Genomic DNA, 21,807 nt, shown 5'->3' with positions numbered 1-21,807 from the left:
CAAATTCTTTTTGAAATCTGCTGCAGATAATAATATCCCTCTTAACCACTTGGAATAAAATGTGATATGCGAGTTCCTTTCTAAAATTTCTCGACAGTTTCGCTGCAACAAAACAGTTCACAGCATTTCAAATTAATCAGAATGATATTGCTTCTGCAGAGTAGTCAACTAGCAAAAATAGAAGTACAATATAAAACCCATATATGCAGAACAATTGCACAATGGAAAAATTTTAGATATCAAATGAAATCAATGAAATGCAGTGACTATATTGTAATCTAACTACAATGGCAACTTAGAATGTAACAATATTAATGAAATAAACATGAAAATTGCAAGCATTGTAATGTTATATAATAATGAAATAAACGAATGGAACATCAAGCACATGCAGGAGCTGTGCTCAAAAATAAACAATAATTATGTCCATTGCCATGGGGTGCTTAAGGGTCAAAGCTGTATAACTAAGAGGAAATCTCCACATAACCTTTACAAGAATGTGGAGAACCGACCAGGGCTTCTGACCTAATGTCCAATCCTCACCTTCTCGTGGTGCACCCTGTTGGGTATCTACTTGGATACTGAACGAACGAGGATGGGCTGGCAATTTGGGATTTAGCCGACCAAATTGTATTCTTATTGGTTAAACCAAAATAAAAAATGATGGTACAACATTACAAAATTTCATGCCGGCTGGGGCGTCACCTGCTTAAACAAGGCCCCTGTTGTTTTCGCCAGGGAACCAGAGCGAACAGCGAAAAGTCAGCTACTGGAACAAATCTGAAAACAAACCCCAACTCAACATCACCAGAGTTAAAGATCGGTACTATCAACATAAGAAGCCTGAATGGCAAAGAAATGGAGCTAGCTGAGGAATTAGATAAGTACCAGATCGACATAATAGGGGTGACAAACAAAAAAGACAAAAACTGGTGAGATCTTTCTGAGCAATAAATACAAAATGTTATATTCAGGCAATGACAATCAAGGAAAAGAAGGAGTAGCCATAGTATTCAACACAAAATACGAGGCTAATCTTCTTGAACGGTACTCAGTCTCAAGTAGAGTAATGTGGGCAAATATGAGAATGGGGAACTGGACAATGAGACTTATTTGTGCCTATGGTCTCACAGAAGGTTCTACTAAGGTAGAAGTGGAGGAATTTTTTGATGCTTTAGAAAAAGCAACTGACACAATGAAAAAGGAAAACTTGGTCTTTGTTGGGATCTAAATAGCAGAGTAAGAAATGATTGTGAGACATACAAAAATATTTTGGGAAAATTTGGAGAAAAAAGCAAAGCTAATAATGGCAAATATCTGGTGGATTTCTGCTCAGGAAATGGACTGGTTATTACTAACACCATATTCCAACATAAAAATGTGCACAAATTCACATGGAGAGAAGAGGCAAGGAATAAGAAAAGTCTCATTGACTATGTTATTGTTCATAGTTATGTTTTCTCCCTGATGCAGGACACTAGAGTGTACAGAGGATTTGAAATTGGAAGTGATCACTATTTAGTCTTGAGCAGAATAAAATTGAATTTCATATTGAAAAGAATAACATGTAAGAAAGTTTTAAAGCAAATAAAAGTTGAGCAGCTCTCAGATGTCAACTGTAGACTAAAATACACAAAGATTATTGAAGAAAAAATGAAAGACTTTGAGAACAGGAATCAAACCTTGGAGATTCAGTGGCAAACTCTGAAGAAAACATTGATTGATTCTGCCAGAGAGGCATGTGGTGAGATTGTCTGCAAGGATAAAAAAATTAGAACTCCATGGTGAACACTGGAAGTTAAAGAGGCAGTATAGGAAAAGAAGAAAGCATATCAAAAGTTCCTAGCAAATAAGATAGTTGTGCTCTTAGAGAATACAGAGACAAATGTAAGAAAGCTAAACACTGTGTAAAACTAGCTATACAAAAGTCATGGGAGGACTTCGGCAAGAATATAGAAAATAAATATCAAGAAGGTGGCAAAATATTCTGGAGGTTGTTGAAGAAGCTTAAGAATGAAGGGAAGAGTGCTGTAAAAGGAGTTAGAGATGATAAAGGTGACATGAAAACGGGAGAAAAAAAAAGATATCCTTGAATTATGGAGTAATTACTTTGAAAAACTGCTAAATGAAACAAGCAGTGATGACAGCACAGTGGTAAAAAACACAGGCCAGGCATGTGGGCAGGAATATATATATATATATCCATACTTGAAGTAGAAAAAGCCATCAAAGGCTTGAAATGTGGAAAGGTAACTGGAGTAGATGATATTCGACCAGAAATGCTGAAGTATGATGGTATAAGAGTCTTACAGTGGCTGCACTGCATAGTTCAGAAAGCCTGGACAGAGGGACGAATTCCCGATGATTGGAGTAGAGCTCTCATAGTACCCATATATAAAAATGGAAATAAAACTGAATGTGAGAATTACAGAGGTATTTCCCTACTGAGTGTTCCTAGCAAGATCTATGCAAGTATACTTGAGAAACGGTTGAGAAGAATTGTGGAAGAAAAGCTTTGTGAAGAACAAGCTGGATTCAGGCCAAATAGAGGCTGTCAGGATCAGATCTTCACTTTACGACAAATAGTCGAGAAAGCATGGGATTATAATAAAGATCTGTATTTAAGTTTTGTCATTTTTGGAAAAGGCATATGACAAGGTGCCAAGAGAGAAGCTATTCAATACACTGCAGTTATATGGTGTCAATGGGGCATTATATCAAGCAATACTTAGTCTTTATTTGAGTTGTGAGTCAGCAGTTAGAATTGAAGGAAGTACAGGAAGATGGTTTAATGTTAAATCTGGTGTGAGACAAGGATGTACATTATCCCCTCTGTTATTCATTATCTATATGGATCACATTATGAAGTAATGTGGTATTAAACCTGATATCAAAATTGGAGATGTTAATGTCAGCTCTTTGCTTTATGCGGATGATGTTATACTTCTAAATAAATCCGCTACAAGTCTGCAAGATTCTCTGACTAAATTGAATAGCTGTTGTAATAGATATGGTATGAAGGTCAGCAATAAAAAGACAAAGACAATGAAAATAGGCAGAATCATTGAAAATGTCAACTGTGTTGTGAATGGAGAACCTGTGGAACAAGTAAAATATTTCAGCTACTTAGGCACAATTTTTACTGAAGATGGTAAACTAAATATAGAAATAGACAACAGAATCAGCAAAGCTGGTATGGTAGGAAGTCAATTGAATAAATTCATATGAAATAAGAGAGAAATTAGTCGGAACACTAAATTAGCTGTATACAAGACAGTGTTCAGACCAGTTTTAACTTATGGATCTGAGAGCTGGGTCTCAGATCCATAAGTTAAAACACTTGACCAAAGACTAGAGACCGCAGATATGAGAGTCCTGAGAAAAATTATAGGCGTGAACAGATGGCATTAATGGCAATATCATATTAAAAACGAGGATATTAGGAAAGAACTTGATATTGTCAACATCCAGGAATGCATTAGCAGAGCTAATCTCAGGTGGTATGGTCACTTAAACAGAATGGGCAAAGAAAGATTAGCAGAACAAGTGTTCTCTGCCAGGTAGGCAGCAAAACGACCCAGAGGAAGACCAAGATAGAGGTGGATTGATACGGTACAAAGTGCCTTAGACGATAGAAATATAAGATCTGATAATGTTGGGATCTTGACAAGTAACAGACTGATTTGGAGGAAAATTGTAGATGGGAAGTTAGTAATGATGTAATTTTTTTTCATGTAGTACTATCATATCCTGTACATCCCTTCAAGATACATGGCAGGAATTTGATGATGATGATGCTTCACCCCAAGAAATTATGGAAAAGGTCACCACCCAGACTACTTTCAATCTTTATTTGTCCCATTAGCAGGAGTTTGACCCACAAAGTATACTTTATTCTGATTTTGTATAATATACAGTAATAATGTATATTATACAAAATATATGATCTTATCTACATGCTGTAACATGAATTTATCCAAATTATGTATTAAACGAAGCCAATGGCATATCAACAGTTCTAAATGCAGATACTGCATAAAGCTTCACTATTACTAATTCCAACTTTTTGCCCTAGGTCAGTGTTTTCTAAAGTGTGGTACATGCACACCTGGAGACACACATGGAAGGTCTTTAGGGGGTATAAGGCATTTTTTTTTTAAATTTTGAATACTTTATTTTTTGTTGCCATGTTTTGCAGATAAATTCAGGCATATTCCATCATTAATTGTTCAATAACTAAAAAATATAAAGGAATTTTTAAACAATGTGTGTCATGGCATGTATTGAATGACTACCATTGGGAGCTCATTTTGTGGAAGGCACTGTCCAACTGCATGATTTGAACTGTTTGCATTATTTTAGTTTGTAGTACACAGTCTGAACTATGCTTTTGGAATGATTCGTACACATCAATAAGTTTTCTCCCTTCCCTAGTTCACATCTCCATGAAATTGGGCTTTCTGTGCTTGTGGACCTCAAAAAATATTGACTAAAATAATTAAAAATGTTTCACTTGGTTGTTAATGAAAATGTCAAAAGTAGCAACCTTTATAATTATTCGTGTTTGAATAAAATATAGCGTTTACCCAATTGCCTTTGCTTGAGGGAGAATGAAGGTGCTACTAAACTATTAAATGGGTATGCAAGTACTGAAAGTTTGGGAAAATAGTCCTATTTAAGGAGTGCTTAAGGATCAAATCTGTATAACTGAGAGAAGATCCCCACATAGCCTTTAAAGGAATGCAGAGAACCTACCAGAGATTCTGAACTGATGTCCAATCCTCACTTTCTTGCAGTACACCTTGTTAAGTATCTACCTGGATACTGAACAAATGAGGATGAGGATGGGCTGGCAATTTGAGACTTAACTGACCAAACTGTATTATTATTGACATAAACCACAACATAAAACGATGGTACAACATGACAGAATTTCATCCCAGCTGGGGCATTGCCCAGTTAAACAAGGCCCACGTTGTTTTCACCTGGGAACTAGAGTGAAGAGCAAAAAATCAGCTAGTGGAAAAAATCCTGAAACACATCCCGACTCAACAGAGTTCAAGATCAGTACTATCAACATAAGAAGCTTGAATTACAAAAAAATGGAACTAGCAGAAGAATTGGATAAGACCCAGATCGACATAATAGGGGTGACTGTTACTCGATTGTTATTGCCTCAAAAAATGAGGCAATAACAATCAAATCAAGAAAAAGAAGGAGTAGCTATAGTATTCAATACTAAATACGAGGCTAATCTTCTTGAATGGTAGGAAATATCAGGTAGAGTGATGTGGGCAAATATCAGAATGGGAAACTAAACAATGAGACTTATTTGTGCCTATGGTCCCACAGAAAGTTAAGGTAGAAGTAGAGGAATTTTTTTAAGGCTTTAGAGAAAGCGATTGACACAATGAAAAAGAAAAAATTGGTCCTTGTTGGAGATCTAAATAGCAGAGTAGGAAATTATTGTCAGAGATATCGGAAAATTTCGAGAAAACAGCAAAGCTAGTAATAATGGCAAATATCTGTTGGATTTCTGCTAAGGACAAGGACTGGTTATTACTAACACAATTTTCCATATAAAATTTTCACAAATTCACATGGAGAGAAAAGGCAAGGAATAAGAAAAGTCTCATTGACTATGTTGTTGTTGACAGTGATGTTTTCTCACTGGCACAAGATACTAGAGTGTTGTACACAGAATTTGAAATTGGAAGTGATCACCATTTAGTCTTGAGCAGGATAAAACTGAATTTCATACTGAAAAGAAAAACATGTAACAAAGATTTAAAGTGAATAAAAATTGAACAGCTCTCAGATGTGAACTGTACACTAAATACACAACATTATTCAAGGAAAAATGAAAAAGTCTGAGAACAGGAACCAAACTTTCCAGAATCGGTGGCAAGCCTACATTGATTGATTGATTTAGCCAGAGAGGCATGGTGAGGTCTGCAGGATAGAAAAATCAGAGGAAGTTAAAGAGGCAGTGAAGGAAAAGAAGAAAGTATATCAAAGGTTCCTGGCAAATAAGATAGTTGTGCTCTTAGGGAATACAGAGACAAATGTAAGAAAGCTAAACATTGTGTAAAACTAACTAAACAAAAGTCATAAGACGGCTTTAGTAAGAACACAGAAAATGAATATCAGGAAGGTGGCAAAATATTCTGGATGGCTCTTAAAAGAGCTCAAAAATGGAGTTAAGAGTGCTGTAAGAGGAAAATTAGAGATCATAAAGGTGACATGAAAACTGGAGAAAAATATATCCTTGATGTATGAAGTAATTACTTCAAAAAATTGCTAAATGAAAGAAGCAGTTACAGCACAGTGGAAAAAAACACTCAACAGGCATGCAATGCAATCAGGAACATATATCCATACTTGAAATAGAAAAAGCCATCAAAAGCCTGAAATGTGGAAAGGCAGTGGGACTAGATGATATTTGAATAGAAATGCTCAAGTATGGATGTATAACGAGCCTCCATAGCTCAGTCAGTATAGACGAAGTCCTTTGGTCGGAACGACCCAGGTCTAATTCCCATCTAAGACGTCAGGAACCTTTATCTAGTCTTTTTCGACTAAAGGAGAGTTAGCCAGTCTCATACAGAAGTAGGGGATTTTTTCTCCTGGAAACTGGGATTTTGCATCTCCCAGAACAGGAAAACCAGTAATATGAACACACACAGATTACAGTCAGAAATAATGCTCTTAGGGGATACAGCAAGCAGTGGCAACCAGGTTGTAGTGATTAGCTGGAAACCTCCTCAGTAGGAGGAGGAGGGGGAATCAACTTGTCCTAGAATGAATGAATGTAGATATAAAAGTCTTGCAGTGGCTGCAGTGCATAGTTCAGAAGGCCTGGACAGGCGATGAGTTCCACATGATCAGAGTAGAGCTCTCATAGTACCTATATATAAAAAGGGAAATAAAACTGAATGTGAGAATTATAGAGGTCCTGGTAAGATGTATGTAAGTATACTTGAGAAACTGTTGAGAAGGATTGTGGAAGAGAAGCTTGATGAAGAACGAGCTGGATTCAAGCCTATTTGGCCTGAATCCAGCTTGTTAGAATCATATTTTCACTTTACGTCATATAGTTGAGAAATCATGGGATTATAACAAAGATCTTATTTAAGTTTTGTAGACCTGCAAAAGGCATATAACGAGGTGCCAAGAGAAAAGCTATTTAAAATGCTACAGTTTTATGATGTCAATGGGGCATTATATAAAGCAATATTTCATCTTTATTTGAGTTGTAACTAAGCAGTTAGAATTGAAGTACAGGAAGATGGTTTGATGTTAAATCTGGTGTCAGACAAGGATGTACCATTATCCCCTCTGTTATTCATTATCTATATGAATGTGTTAACTAAACTGAATGACTACTGTAACAAATTTGGTATGAAGTTCAGCAATAAAGAGACAAAGACTATGAAACTAGGCAGGTGCATTGAGGCATCAGCTAAATAGGAAATCTATAGAAAATATTGTCCATACTTTCTGGGCTATTAAGGTACAATTTTTTTTTGTGAAGATGGAAAATTAAACATGGAAATTGACAACAGAGTCCGTGCGGTTAGCCAAGTGGCTATGCGCTTCGCAACCATATGCCTTGGGAAGGAGTGTCCTAGGTTCAATTCCCATCAGTGATGTGAGGAGCTGAAGGAACTTTCTCAGCCACAGTCAAGTTAGCCGGTCTTGGGCGTGGACAGTAAGGTTTTTCCCCCCAAGTTTATCCTGGGGTTTTTCATCCCACAAAACAGGCAAACTGGCCTTGAGAACTCAACACTACAGGCACCGGGGGCGTAGGGCTGACCACTTTATCCTGTGAATGGTTTGAGGTCCAATGATTAATAAACCCTTGACACCGCAAAGTAAAAGAGGGTATAAAGAGATGAGATGAGATTGACAACAGAATAAGCAAAGTTGATATGGTGGTAGTCAATTTATATAGAATAAGAGTGAAATTAATCAAACAAGTTTATCTTTCACAATCTGTCTTAGCCTTTTCTCAAGTAAATTTGCATTAATCTTAACAGAAACACTTAGTATGGAAATTCCTGTAATTCTCGCATTCAATTTTATTTCTCTTTTTTATAGATGAGCACTATGATAGCTCTACTACAATCATCTGGAATTTGATCCTGTGACTAGACCATCTGAATTATGCAGCATAGCCACTACAGAACGTTTATACCTCCATATTTGAGCATTTCTTATCAAATATCATCTAGTCCAGCTGCCTTCCCAATTTCAGCTTTTTGATGGTGTATTCTACTTCACGTACTGATCTGCATTTCTCATTGCATTCCCGTTGATTGTTTTCTCCACCTTGCTGTTACTCTGTGTCATTTAGCAATCTTTTAAAGTAATTACTCCAGATATCTAGAACATCTTTATCTTCAGTTTTCACGTACCGTTATTATTTCTGATTCCTTTTACAATACTCTTTCCTCCATTTCTAAGCTTTTTCAACCTTGCTGTTCACTGTATTCTCTCTCACTGGGGGTGGCAGCTGTACAGATATCAAAAAGTGGTACATGGGGGGGGGGGGGGCAGAAGCGAGGCGAAAACAGTGGCTAATGGGACTATTGCTACTTAATTTGTACATAAACGATATAGAAAATAACCTGAAATTAAATAATCAGTTGTTTTCTGATTATGCGAAATTAGGTAGAGTAACAGTTAATCAATTAAGCAAGATTTAAATAGGCTGTCAAGTATGGGCAAAAGTTAATGGGTGTCAGTTTAATGTAGAGAAATGTAAAGTAATACACTTTGGGGTAAATAGATTACAAGCCGTTTATCACATGGATGGCACTGTACTCCAGGAAATATATGAAGTTAGAGATTTAGGGATGGTGGTAGACAGAGAGTTAAAGTTTAGAGGACATATTGCTAAGGTAGCCCATAAGATTTCTTGGCTAGTGAAGAACATGTTAACAAGTAGAGGTGAGGAAGTTGTAATTCCTCTTTATAAGGCTTTGATACACCACATCTGGATTACTGTGCTCAGGTCTGGACTCCTGGGTTTCTTGAGGATGTAGAAACCATGGAGAGGATTCAGAAGTGAGTGACCAAGATGGTGAGTAGCCTGTGGAATGTGCCCTAGGAGGATAGATTGATGTGTGGATTGAAGTGGGTTGATAGGAGAAAAAGAGGGGATATGATTGAAACATTTAAGTTGCTTAAAAGGGTTTTATAGGATAAATGCAAGAGAAAAGTTTCAGCATTTGGCTAGAGGGGCCCGAACAAGGGGGATGGGGTCATCCCTAGAATTTGAATAAAAGTGTGGTCAGTAGGGGTGTGAGGACTAGATTTTTTGCTTGGAGAGTGGTGAATAAGTGAAATTGGTTGCCACAATCAGTTGTGAGTGCTTTTTCTGTTATTGGGTTCAAGGAGAGATATGAGAGATTGTGTGGATAGATTGGGTCTCCTGCGATGAGTCTTCTGATTCCATGGAGGTGCCCATAATAATACAAGATTATCAGTTACAGTTACGGAGTTTGTAAAAGTTTCTGGCAATGCTAATTAACTAGACAACCTCACTACACGCTTCTCTGGCTTAGTCAATCAGCATTTTCTTCAAGGCATGCCAATAATCTCAAAGATTTGGTTCTTGTTTTCAAGCTCTTTCATTTTTTCCTGAATAATGCTTGTATACATATGAAATATGCAATATTCAAAAAATTGTGTGTGTGCATGCACACGCACAAGCACTTGCATGCTATGAATTAATCTTTCACTTTGGACTCAAATGGTATATACATATATCCAGATCAAGTTCTCCTCATGCCTGTAACATTTCATATTTGTAGCACGTGCATTTTCATGTTTAACTGTTATCCTGCTCTTCTGAACAATTCAGCTATGTTGAGTTGACAACAATCATAAAATGAGATAAAAAAAACTGTGGTTGTAACACAAATTTAAATACTTTCTTTTTTCCATCATAATGACATGCAGAAATGTCAAACAAAATTTCAACATACCTCATTTATTTTTTTTTCAATATCTTCCATTTTGCTATCACACTGTTTGCTTTCCCTATGAACTTTTTCTGCAAGACGCTGCAATTTCTCTAATCTGAAATATCAATTTAAAGCACAAATTAGTACTTAATAATTATCATCAGCTTCACAATTACATAGTTGCAATATGTGGTTATTGCAAAACAAGTTTTATTTCTAATAAAATACTATTATCTGTCTTTAGGGTAGTTACTTACTATGCATATAACCCTTTTTCAGATCTTGAGATGTAATAGATGCTTGAATAAATCAAATGTTTTTGGCAGTTATAAAAGATGCCTTATTCCCTGTATTACCTACTCCAATATGCTCTAACGCACGTGCCAGAGTGGTTCCATTGCCTTTGGGAACAAATTTTAAATCACATGGATTTACATCCAGAGGGTATGGAAGATATTCTATTGTTCCTTTCCCACTGCCACCCAAATCAAAACGCTTTTTTCACTGTTTTTACTGCATGGTAACATGCATTGTTATATAGCACAAATGGTGAAATGGCAGTAATGAACTATGGACCTTTTCATTGCACTGCCAGGATGCTCTGGAGATGCTTAAGAGCACTTCACACTAATAGTTCAACAAAATGAACTGTGCAGCAGAGGATATAACACCATCAGTAACTATAATCAAAATCACTGTGATATTACAGAGTCATGAATGGAGTTAATGTTGAGCATAATCAACTGAATCTGTAATAAACTAAAAATTTGATTAAAATATTTTGTTAATCATAAAGATTTACATTAATCACCAACTTGTCACTGACATCAATCAACTAAATTAGTAATCAGTAACAAATGTTTGCAAAACATTTATTACTTGATTGAAAAAGTTATCACTTTTTAATCACTCAAAATTATATATCACTCCCCTCTTGTGATTGACGTCAACCAACTAAACATTTAATCAATCATAAATTGAACAATTTTGATTAACTAAACATTTCATAAGCTGAAATTAATAATTAAAATGTAAGAAGGATGTTTTTACATGCACATTTGTTATTTCACTGAATACCTATTTATTAATTTTTTAAAGAAATGAAATTATTATTCAACATTGTATAAATAAAATGTACAATATATTTATATGATGCAGTTCTCTGAAGTACAGTATTAACATTAAGTATAAAAAATAATCATGACAGGCTGGATGTAATTACTATGCACAAAATATGTAATATTGAAATGAAATGCACACAAAAAGGAAAATACATTTATGAAACTCAATTTCCTTTTTTTTTGCATTATTGTGAAAAAAAATGTAAAAAAAATAAAAATTTGTTGAAAAAAAAAAAAAACATGAAAAATTATATATTAGAGACTGGATTAAATGTTACTTATTAACACATTTGCTTACAGCAACATCATAATTAAATTAGGAAGGTTCATAATGGTCGTCGTGTAAGAAAACAGACATTCTACTGCAGCAGAATATGAGTAAAGGGGTGTGTATTTCATGAATGCTTTTTAATATCAGGGTACTTGACAAAAATATCAAAACATCATTCTTTACATTAAAGAAGTGCAAATTTGGAGTTCTGCAGGCGTTATTCATCACTATAGATGGATCATTGATGACAAAAATCGTTATCCACTCAGGAGACTTGTATTTCAGTGGATGTAAAATGCTCAGCCTCAGAAGTAATTTCTTTCATTACAGTCATTTTGAAAAGACTTATAGAGGTACTCTTAACATGAAGATTCAATGCATTGGAACTATCGTTTTCTAAATCGTGGATATAAAACGGTAAGTGATGCATTTTCTGCCTCAGCTGTACTGAAACAGTCACCAAATCTCCTTTTAACTTCTTTCAGAAATGCTTTTGAAAGTGGTTTGGTCTATACCCAATTACATTCCTGTAATATTTTAATTTTTCATCTTAAAGCAAACAAGCATGGCACTAGAATTCCATATTAAGTATCTTTCTCACCTTGCAGTACGTTCAGGACCTATGCCAGTGCTGTGCAGGCCAAATATATTTCAATATATATTGAATACCTCCTCTTTTAGCATTTTTTTTTATGCCTAGAGCTTTGTATAACTAATAGCACTTATTGATTGCTAAAATTTATTTTTTAGAGAGTTATATGAGCTGTTCCACCTAGTCTTTCCTGATCTATTGAGAGTTCCCTAAATATTTGTGAATTATTTCTGCTGATTTTGATCACCTGGCAGCTTTCCATAGAAAACTGCATTTTTTAAAAAGTTTATATCATTAAGTTCAGCTTGTTAGAATTTTGTGTACATTTTAATATATCGGAGGTTGCATAAAGAGATATTCATGAAATTCATGAAAAGTGGACAAATTCTGTTGTATATGTGACAATTTTGAAATCTCCTGCAAGCTAGGACAGCTGATTTTCATTTTAAATCTGTTGCTATCCGATGTGCAGCAATGCCAAAAAAAAAAGTTAATTTTCCTTCCCGACCAGGTACTGGATAGTACAAATAAAAGATGTTTTCTTTAATTCTTCTCAAATCTCTGAGTACTGATAATCATAAAGAAGATTACTTTTTTGAACTAAAGCACGTCTACTGCACATTTCCAAACCTTGATTCAAAATTTTAAATTCTCAAAACTTGCCAAATATTTTACAGATGAGTAATATGGAAGATGAATAACATGAGAGTTCTAATATATGAAAGCTCTACTTTTTATAGATGAGTAATATGAACACTTTACTGTAATCATCTAAAATTCAACCCTCTGACCAAACCTTCTGAATTATGTAGCGCAGCTACTGTGAAATTTATGCCTCCACATTTCAGCATTTCTGGTCGAATATCATCTACTTCAGCTGCCTTTCCATTTCAAGTTTTTGATGGCTTTTTCTACTTCAAGTATTGATGTATTCTTGTTTGCATTCCTGTTGAGTGTTTTCACTACCATGCTGACACTGCTTGTACCATTTAGCAACCTTTCAAAGCAATTATTCTAGACATCTAAAATATCTTTATCTTCATATCACATTTATGATCTCTGATTCCATTTACAGTACTCTTTCCTCTATTTATAAGCTTTTGCAACAGCCTCCAGAATATTATACCATTTTCCTGATATTTATTTTCTAATCTACATTTTCCCATGACTTTCGTTTAGACAGTTTTATGCAGTGCTTTGCTTTCTTACATTTTATCAGTATTCTCTAAGAGTAAAAGCTGACTTACTTGCTAGGAACTTTTAATACATCTTCTTTTCCTTGAATGTCTCTAACTTCCTGCATCCACCATGGAGTTCTGATTTTTCCATCCTTGCAGACAACTTCATCATATTCCTCTCTCAGCTGAATCAATTCAAGGCTTTCTTCAGAGTTTGCCATTGAATCTCCAAGGTTTGGTTCTTATTTTCAAATTCTCATTTTTTTCTTGAATGATTTGTGTATCAAGTCTACAGTTTACTTCTGAAAGCTACTCAACATTGATTCCTTTTAAAACTTTCTTACACACTGTTTTCATTTCAATAAGAAATTCAATTTCGTCCTGTCTAAAACTAAATAGTGATTCCTTCCAATTTCTAATCTTTTGTATACTCTTGTGTCAGTTATAGTCGGGGGTAACATAGCTATTAACTGTCAATGAGACCTATTTTATTTCTTGCATCTTCTCTCCATGTGAATTTGGACACACTTTTATGTTTGAACACATAAAATGTCCGGAAGAGAAAACCAGCAGACATTTATCATTATTATTATTTCCTTTGCTCTTTTCTTAAAATTTTCCCAAACCTCTATATCTCTGGTATTCATTTCCTACTCAGCTGTTTAGATCTCTAACAAGGAACAAATTTCCTTTTTCGTTGTGCCAGCTTGCTTTTCTAGTGCCTTGAAAAATTGAGCACAAATAAACGCTCACAGTCCAGTTTGTCATTCTGATATTTGTCCACATCATTCTGCTTGATGCTGCCTGCCATTCAAGATTATCCTCATATTAACAGGAAAATTTGTAATAGAAACAAACATTCATGTTTGTATAGTACACCCACAGATGCGAGACCCTTCGACACTTCTGTGCATGTCACAAGAAGGAGAATCCATTCCAATAATAAGGTAATTAATCTGTCTTCTGGAATGAGTTTATTATTACAGGGTGGAAAATTTAGCTTTTCTTTTACAAACATCGTAGTTTTTAAAGTGGTAACTATTTTGCTTGTATAACAGTTGTAAAAAATGTACGTATATATATTAACAAAATTAAAAAAGGTATAACATAAAATAAAAATTTAACGAAATTTATTTTTAAGAAAGTTTTGTATAAAATAAAAATAATTATACAGAAAAACAGAAATTTTTTTCAAATGAACTTAGATATTCTAAACTTACAGTTGAGAGAACTGAGACACTTAAATGTCCTAAACCGATTAATTATTTATGGCTTGTTATGACTAACAAAACCATGCAAAAAAAAATACCATTATCAAATCTTTTAATCTTCATAGTCATTTGAATCGGTGTCCGAATCGCCATCACTTCCACTTAAATTGATCACCAAAGGTTCGCATTATTCTTCGATAATTCCGTCTCTGTCCCAATGCAGTTTCCAATGAGGTGACGTGAGAGCAATATTTTCCCCAGTTTTGAACTGTAATACTTTCAATCACCTGTTAGCTTAAAAAGTTTCGACATATCAACATCCCCAGTTACGTTGCAATGATGAATGAAATTTTTCACTTCTGCCCAAACATACTCAATAGCATTAATATCACAATGATATGGTGGTAGCCTCAAAGCTAGGAATCCATGCTCTCTGAGCATCGAATTTAAATAGTTTAGTTGTAGGAGAGTTTCTTTTGATCAAGTTAAGCAAATTCAATTTTTCGCATATCTGGGGAATGAGAAATGTTATTTGCAGAGAGCCAATCCATAAGAACCTGCTTCTTATTAGACCAATTTGGAACTTTGTTTAATGGAATGGAGTGATATGAAGCATTATCAATTATAACAGCAGCATTTTTAGGAAGGTTTAGAATCAGTTTTTCTTCTGCCCACTTTTTGAAGATCGTGGAATTCATTTGCCCATGGTAATCTCCAGTAGTTGAATTGGCTTTGTATAGTAAGTTTGAATTCGGTAAAAAAACCCATTTCTCCACTCGCACACTAAATTATTATACGATGCGAGGCATTTCCGGTTTGTAGCATTACACATTCTTCTTTAGATTGCCAACATTTCCAGAAGTTAAATTACTGTCAATCCAAGTTTCATCTATATACACAATCGATCTTTTCTCCTCCCTGAAACGTCGTATTGCTCTCAAATACTGCGTTCTAGATAAAACAATGTCACTTCGCTCATGATAAGTTTCCTTTTATTCTGGGACTTTTTGAAACAAAATCCGATTTCATGAAGTATTTTCCTTAAAGTTTCACTTTTCCAAGGAAAATTAATTTTTTCTTTCAGCACAGGAATCAATTTCAGAACAGTTGGCACTTTTTTCTCGACCACGTAAAATTTGTGAATAGTTCTTATAACGTCTACATCAAAATCATTCAAAGCTATGTTTTCGATGGTTTTCTTTCTCTGGGCTTTTTGGGAGATTTAAATTTTGGCTTGCCTTCATCTTTTGATTCTCTACGAATTCTTTTAACAGTCGACCCGATAAGCCTACAATTGCAGTTGCGCATTTTATGACTTGAGAAAGGGGAATGAGACTGCCTTCTAACGATTCTTTTTTGCAGACTGTCAGCACATTATTCAATATTCTTTTGCAAGAGAAAGGTTTAACACCAGCACGTGTTGACTGTACTGGATCCATCACACAAATTAATAATAAAAAAAATTGATGTAAAAAAGCGACAGCAAAAATCAAGCTACTACTAGTACAGCGACAGACAAGAAAGCACATGATTTCGCGTACTGGTGACCAATTTGTACATCCTTCATTTCTTTCCTCTCCTTCAGCATGAATCAACTATTCTTGGCAAGTCACCAAACGAAGCTCTCTCAAGTGTGGGCATACCGTAATAAGTTTGCAATTTTTACTTTTTATGTAAATAAGCATTATAGATGAATAATATACTATGCAATTAAATATTACTGTTATATTAAATGGACTAAGATATACAATTAAAAATAAGTTCATTAAAATTTCCTTTATAAAAAATAAAGTGATTGTAATAAACACCTGGTTATCTCCTCATGAATAGCTTGATCTCTCTCTTGATGGGCCATGATTACTTTGTTCCACATATGTTCAAGTGAGTTAAACTGCAGTTGTTCTTCTATATCTATAGATTTTATGTCTCTAAAGAGACTCTACGACATCAAGAAAAAATATAAGATGAAGCAATGTTTCATATAAATCTATTTTAAGTTATAATTAATAATAATACATCAAATAAATTCTCGTAGACATGCTTATACGTTGGTTATGCATTTCTAAATCACTTGGGGAATTGAAAAACATAGATCCAAATATAAATTAAATTATACTTTAATAAATATTTCCGATATTTTGGCAACGTTACATTGCCATTTTCAAAAGGAACTTACAAAAAGGCATGTGCACGCAGGCACTACAACACAGTAACTGAGAATGAAGATATGAAGCTATCGTATTCTAGAAGTCCTAACGGTGCCCTCTAACGGGCTAAGTAGGTGTTCTAGACCGTTGGGCTGAAGGTCTGCTGATGTATGCCTCCCAAATTTGGGGCAGTCGCATACAACCAAATTTGTTGAGGTTTGGAGAGTTTCTTAGGGCTGAGGCTTATTCCATAAATAGTCTTTCGAATTTGTATTTGCTACGGTGTATTACTGTAGCTTTCTTCCACCGTATTCTGTGGCGTGTATCCAGAGCATGGTCTGCAAGACCAGAATGGCTGTACTTGTGAAACCGGATGTAGTCCTTATGTTCAGAAATTCTGATATTCGCTGTCCTGCCTGTTTGGCCAAAGTACGACAGTTTACAACTACAAGGGACCTGGTATACACCAGGTAGGTCTAGGGGAAGTGGTTGGTCTTTGGTGGAGCAGATAAAGGATGCCAATTTTCTGTAAGGCCTGTAACAGGAGGTGAGGTCATGTTTTTTTAAAATTTTTGTAATTTTTTCCGAAAACATCAAAGAAATGTTTTCGATAGGCAAGGTAGATTCAAATATAAATTGCAGTTTTGTGTTAAAATTTGTGCAAAAATACCTCAAGTGTGCTTCAGGCAAATGTAATTTGTTTAGAAACTTATTTTGCAATTTTTTTTTTTTTTCATTTAAGCAAAAAGCCATCCTCCTCCAGTGTATATACCCTCAATAGGTATACTAGATATGACTGACTAACACAACCTCATGACTAGTTCTCAATTAAAACTTCTTTCAAATAGATCAAGGAGTTTTTATTTTATTTGATTTGATTATTATTATTTCCCCACCTATGAAAGGCTACTAGTCCCATAGTACAATTAGTATTGGTATTGCAGTTCAGTTAAGGAATGGATAATCTGAAAATCTTATTCTATAAACTGAATATGAAACTTTTTCAAGTCACTGCAGGTCTTCATCACAATATTGCATGTCAACAAACAACATAGCTATCTCACACAAGGCCATAAAATTCATCTACCTCCTAAATACATTCACAGACATCTGTATCCATTGCAGAATTCAAATCCACAGCTTCCTGTATGGAGAGTTGAGATGCTAACCACATGATCAAGCAGGCCAGGCCAGCAAGGTTTTTTTTTTTTTATTGATCAGATTGTGAACTTCATTCAGAAAAAAAAAAAAAAGTTGGCTATGGAACCAAGCACAACTGAAAATAGGCACACTCAGTGTAAAAAGTACCAATAGAAAAGTAGAACTGGCAAAATAATTAGAAACATATCACTTGACATACTCAGTGGGACAACAAAGACTAGTAAGTCCAAGATTCAGTTAAATAATAACTAAGATGTTATAATGGGGCAATATTGATCAGGGAAAGAAAGAATGAACTATAATATTCAAAACACAAATATATTCCTTGAATGGCAGACAAAAACGTGGAGTCCTGGACAAGAAGCTGAGTAATATCACCTGATTTCAAAATGGGGAATTAGACAATGAGACTTACTTAAGCCTATGGCCCTACAGAGAGCTCTATTAAAGAAGTGGAGGGAGGAGGAATTGAGCTATGAGAGAGGGCAGGCAACAGACAAAGGGAAAAATTCGCCCTTATTGGAAGTCTAACAACAGAAAAGGAAATGAAAATTATCACCTGACAGAGAGAGAGAAATGTTACAAAAAAACTTGGAGAAAAGAGCAATACTGAGAACAATGGAGAACTACACAATTCCTGTTTAGGACATTGACTAGCCATTTCCAACATTGAGAACTACACAAACATGTAAAGAAGATGCAAGAAATTAATGTGGAAAGAGTTTTTCATAGAATGGGAGGAGACAAGAAGAGAACAAGAAACCATTCCTGGAAGACACATACGGAGGGGATGAGAATGGATGGTGTAAGGAGTGGGAGTTTTTTTGCATAGAAAATAGTAGGTGACTGGAATGCATTACCTGAAAGTGTAGTAAATGCATGGACAGTGAATACACTTAAATCATTTTAAGAGGTGTGTGTGAATGAAGAGAGAGAGAGAATGAAATCTCTTGCGTCCTGATGATAATAGAAAGTGATCACATTTAGTTTTAAGCAGAATAAAAACGATTATTGTATTGAAAAGAAAAATAAGCATGAAAAATTTAAAAACAATCAAACAGCTATCGGAGGCAAAATTGAGACGAGTATTATTCAAGAAAAAATTAGAGTTGGAAACAAATTCTGGAGACTCATTGACAAATCTGAAAAAAAAAATAAACTAATTCATTCAGCCAGATAAGAAATTAATGAAGTTTCATGCAAGGAGAGAAAACTCAGTATTCCATGGTGGATGGAAAAAGTTAAATAAGCAGTCCTGGAAAAGAAGAAACCACGTGGAAAGTTCCCAGAAAGTAATTTGGCAAATGCCCTAAAAGAATACAGAGAAAAAAGTAACACAGTTAAGCTTTATGTAAAAAGTAGCTAAACATAGTCATGAGAAAGAACACTAAGAATAAAGAAGATAAATATCACAAAGGTGGCAAAATGTTCTTGAGGCTATTGAAAAATCATGGAAATGGTTTTTCATTTTTCCTCTTAGATGATATTGTGACATAAAAACTGAAAAAGATATTTTAAATAACTGGAGTAATTACTATGAAAGAGTGTTAAATGAAGGAGGCAGTAACAGAAAATATTCAAGAGAAATGCAATCAAAGCACATTAACGTGGAAAGAAACTTGAGAGAAAAAAATCCATACGAAATCCAAAAAAGGCAGATAAAAGAGATGATGAACCACAAATGCTCAAATATGGAAGTATAAAAGTTTTACTTTTATATTTCCATTAAAAAAGCCTAGTCAGAAGGTTGAATTATGAATTATTGGACCAGGGTTCTCATACCCATTGTTAAAAAAGGAAGTAAAACTGAATGTGGAAATCAGAAGAATTTTCCTACTGACTGACACTTTTTTTTCCAGGTAAGATTTGTGCATATTTAATTTAAGATTATATATTTATGAAGTGCAGAAAAGAAACTTGGAGATGAATAAGCTAGTTCAAGCCAAACAGATATTGTCAGGACCCAACTTTTGTTCTAAGATAAACAGTCGGATCATGGTAATATACATGAATCTGCATTTTAACATTTGTAGGTATGGGAAAAGTATGTGCCAAGATAAGAGAAGAGTGAATAAGTTTACATCTCCTTTTAGGAGATGTAAACCTATTCACTGTTGGGGTGCTCACAACAGCCTCTGGCAATCCAGTCCACTCATTCATTCACCACTCTCAAAGAAAATAACCTAGTCTACACACCCATACTAATCACATTCTTAGACAACTTCCAAGTCTGATCATTTGCTTTCCTCCTATTCCCCATGTATTGAAAAATTTCTTCTGTGTCAATCTTACAGTGTCATTTTAGTAACTAATAAGTTTCTATCATATCCCCTCTCCTCCGTCTGTCAGCTAAACTCTGCTGACAGGTGAGGAGAGGGGGGGGGGGGGGATATGATCTGTCACACGCTCTCGTAGGAAACATTCCATAGACGTGTCACAAACTTGGTCACTTGTCTCTGAATCCTCTCTGCCACCCTCCCGATTCCCAAGAAACACAGGTGACCAAATCTGTGCATAGTAGTCAACATGTGGCCAAATCATAGCCTTATAAAGAGGGATAATAACCTCCCGATCTTTACTTGTCAATGTGCTCTTTGGCATTCAAGTAATCCTCTGAGCTATTTTGCCAACTCTTACAATATGTCCTCTGAATTTCAAATCTCTATCCACCACCATTATCCCCAGATCCCTAGCCTCATCAACTTCCTGCAAACTAGTACCATCAATATGATACAAAGTGTATAATCTTTTCATCCCGAAGTGCATTACCTTAGATTTTACAACATTAAATTGACAACCATTGTCCTTTGTCACACTGCTAATTTATTTAAATCATCTTGTAAGATATCCACATCACCTTGATCAACTATTCCCCTCCCTAGTTGTGTATCATTAGCAAACAACTGAATGCTTTCTTCAAATCTTCTGCTATATCATTAATATACAAATTAAAGAGTAGTGGTACTAGTACTGAGCCCTGGGGTGCTCCACTAGTCACCCTCATTCACCTTGACTCCACTCCACCATACACCAACTGCTAATGTCTATTAGCCCCTATCCATGCCACCAGCCTCATATCCATTCCCATTTTCTCCAACTTATGTAATAATTTTCCATGCAGTATTCTGTCAAATGGCTTTGCTAAGTCCAGCAGTATCATGGCATAGCAATTTCCTTTATCCATTTCTGCTGTCACCTTATTATAAAATATGAATGAAGTACTGAGGCAGGACCTACCTTTTACAAAGCCATGCTGCTCCCTATAAGTATCATATTCTTGAAGTTGACTTTTAACTAACTTTTCCAATACTTTAACCACCACTCCAGAGATACTAATTGGTCTGTAATTTATTACTTCTGTCTTGGAGCCGCCTTTATGTAGTGGAACTATCTTACCCTCTTTCCACTCATTTGTAACCTTGCCAGAGCTAAAACTTAGATTAAACAACTTCATCAGAGGTACTGCTAGCTCACTTGCATGTTTCTATATTACATGAGCTGACATATCAACCAGATCTACTGCTGTATTCACACTGATATTTTTCAGTTTCAGTCTGTCACGTCAGTAACTGCAAAGTTAACACTTGGATGATATACCCTTGCCAAGTGATCACTTAGTAACTGAATTTTCTTCTGCTTTTGTCACTTGTCTACCATCAGCACTGAGTAAAATTATCTTTCCATAATCATTCTTTCTCTTATTGCTATGTAACAAAATACTAAAAAAAAACTCTTCTGGATCCTGTTCATTATGTTGAATTTTTTCTTGACAATTATTCATAAGACTATTACACTTTTTTATAAAATCTTTATGATGAAGTATCAAGGATAAGAGCCTTATGCCATACATAGAAGATAACTACCATTCAAGAACCTTTAAAGCAGCAGCTACAGTCACCTGTAAAACTGAAAACCTAAACAAGAATCAAGGTCTAATTTTACCAGAAATTTGGAAAACTTTTATCAGATCATTAAACATCAAAGAAATGAACTTTCATAACAATTACGTCATGAGTCATCACGAATAAATCACGTTAACGAGACACGCACATTGTCACACACAATACCAATTTTTTGTATGATTTAGAACCATCGGTTATAACCTAGTCTGTAACCTTCATTTTGTGCTTACTGATTTGTATTCCCTGAGGATGC

The 21,807-nt window shown here is 35.0% G+C and overlaps 1 protein-coding gene across 1 annotated transcript in view; it reads right to left on the bottom strand.

Moving 5' to 3' along the window:
• shot (dystonin-like protein short stop) overlaps positions 1-21,807 on the bottom strand; it is a 1,304,552-nt gene that overhangs the window by 1,074,064 nt on the left and 208,681 nt on the right. Inside the window, exons 11-12 of the mRNA XM_090402172.1 lie at positions 16,153-16,283; positions 9,993-10,086 (exon numbers count right to left, since the gene is read on the bottom strand). Coding sequence (XP_090258298.1) covers positions 9,993-10,086; positions 16,153-16,283 — 225 coding nt within the window. The remainder of the gene's footprint in view (positions 1-9,992; positions 10,087-16,152; positions 16,284-21,807) is intronic.

The sequence above is a fragment of the Typopeltis vanoorti genome, chromosome 12 (assembly GCF_054136105.1).
Source record: "Typopeltis vanoorti isolate ZY-2024b chromosome 12, IOZ_Tvanoo_1.0, whole genome shotgun sequence".
NCBI classification, from domain to species: Eukaryota; Metazoa; Arthropoda; class Arachnida; order Uropygi; family Thelyphonidae; genus Typopeltis; species Typopeltis vanoorti.
Note: the sequence above shows the minus strand (reverse complement) of the source record. Positions and strands in the feature narration are given on the sequence as shown.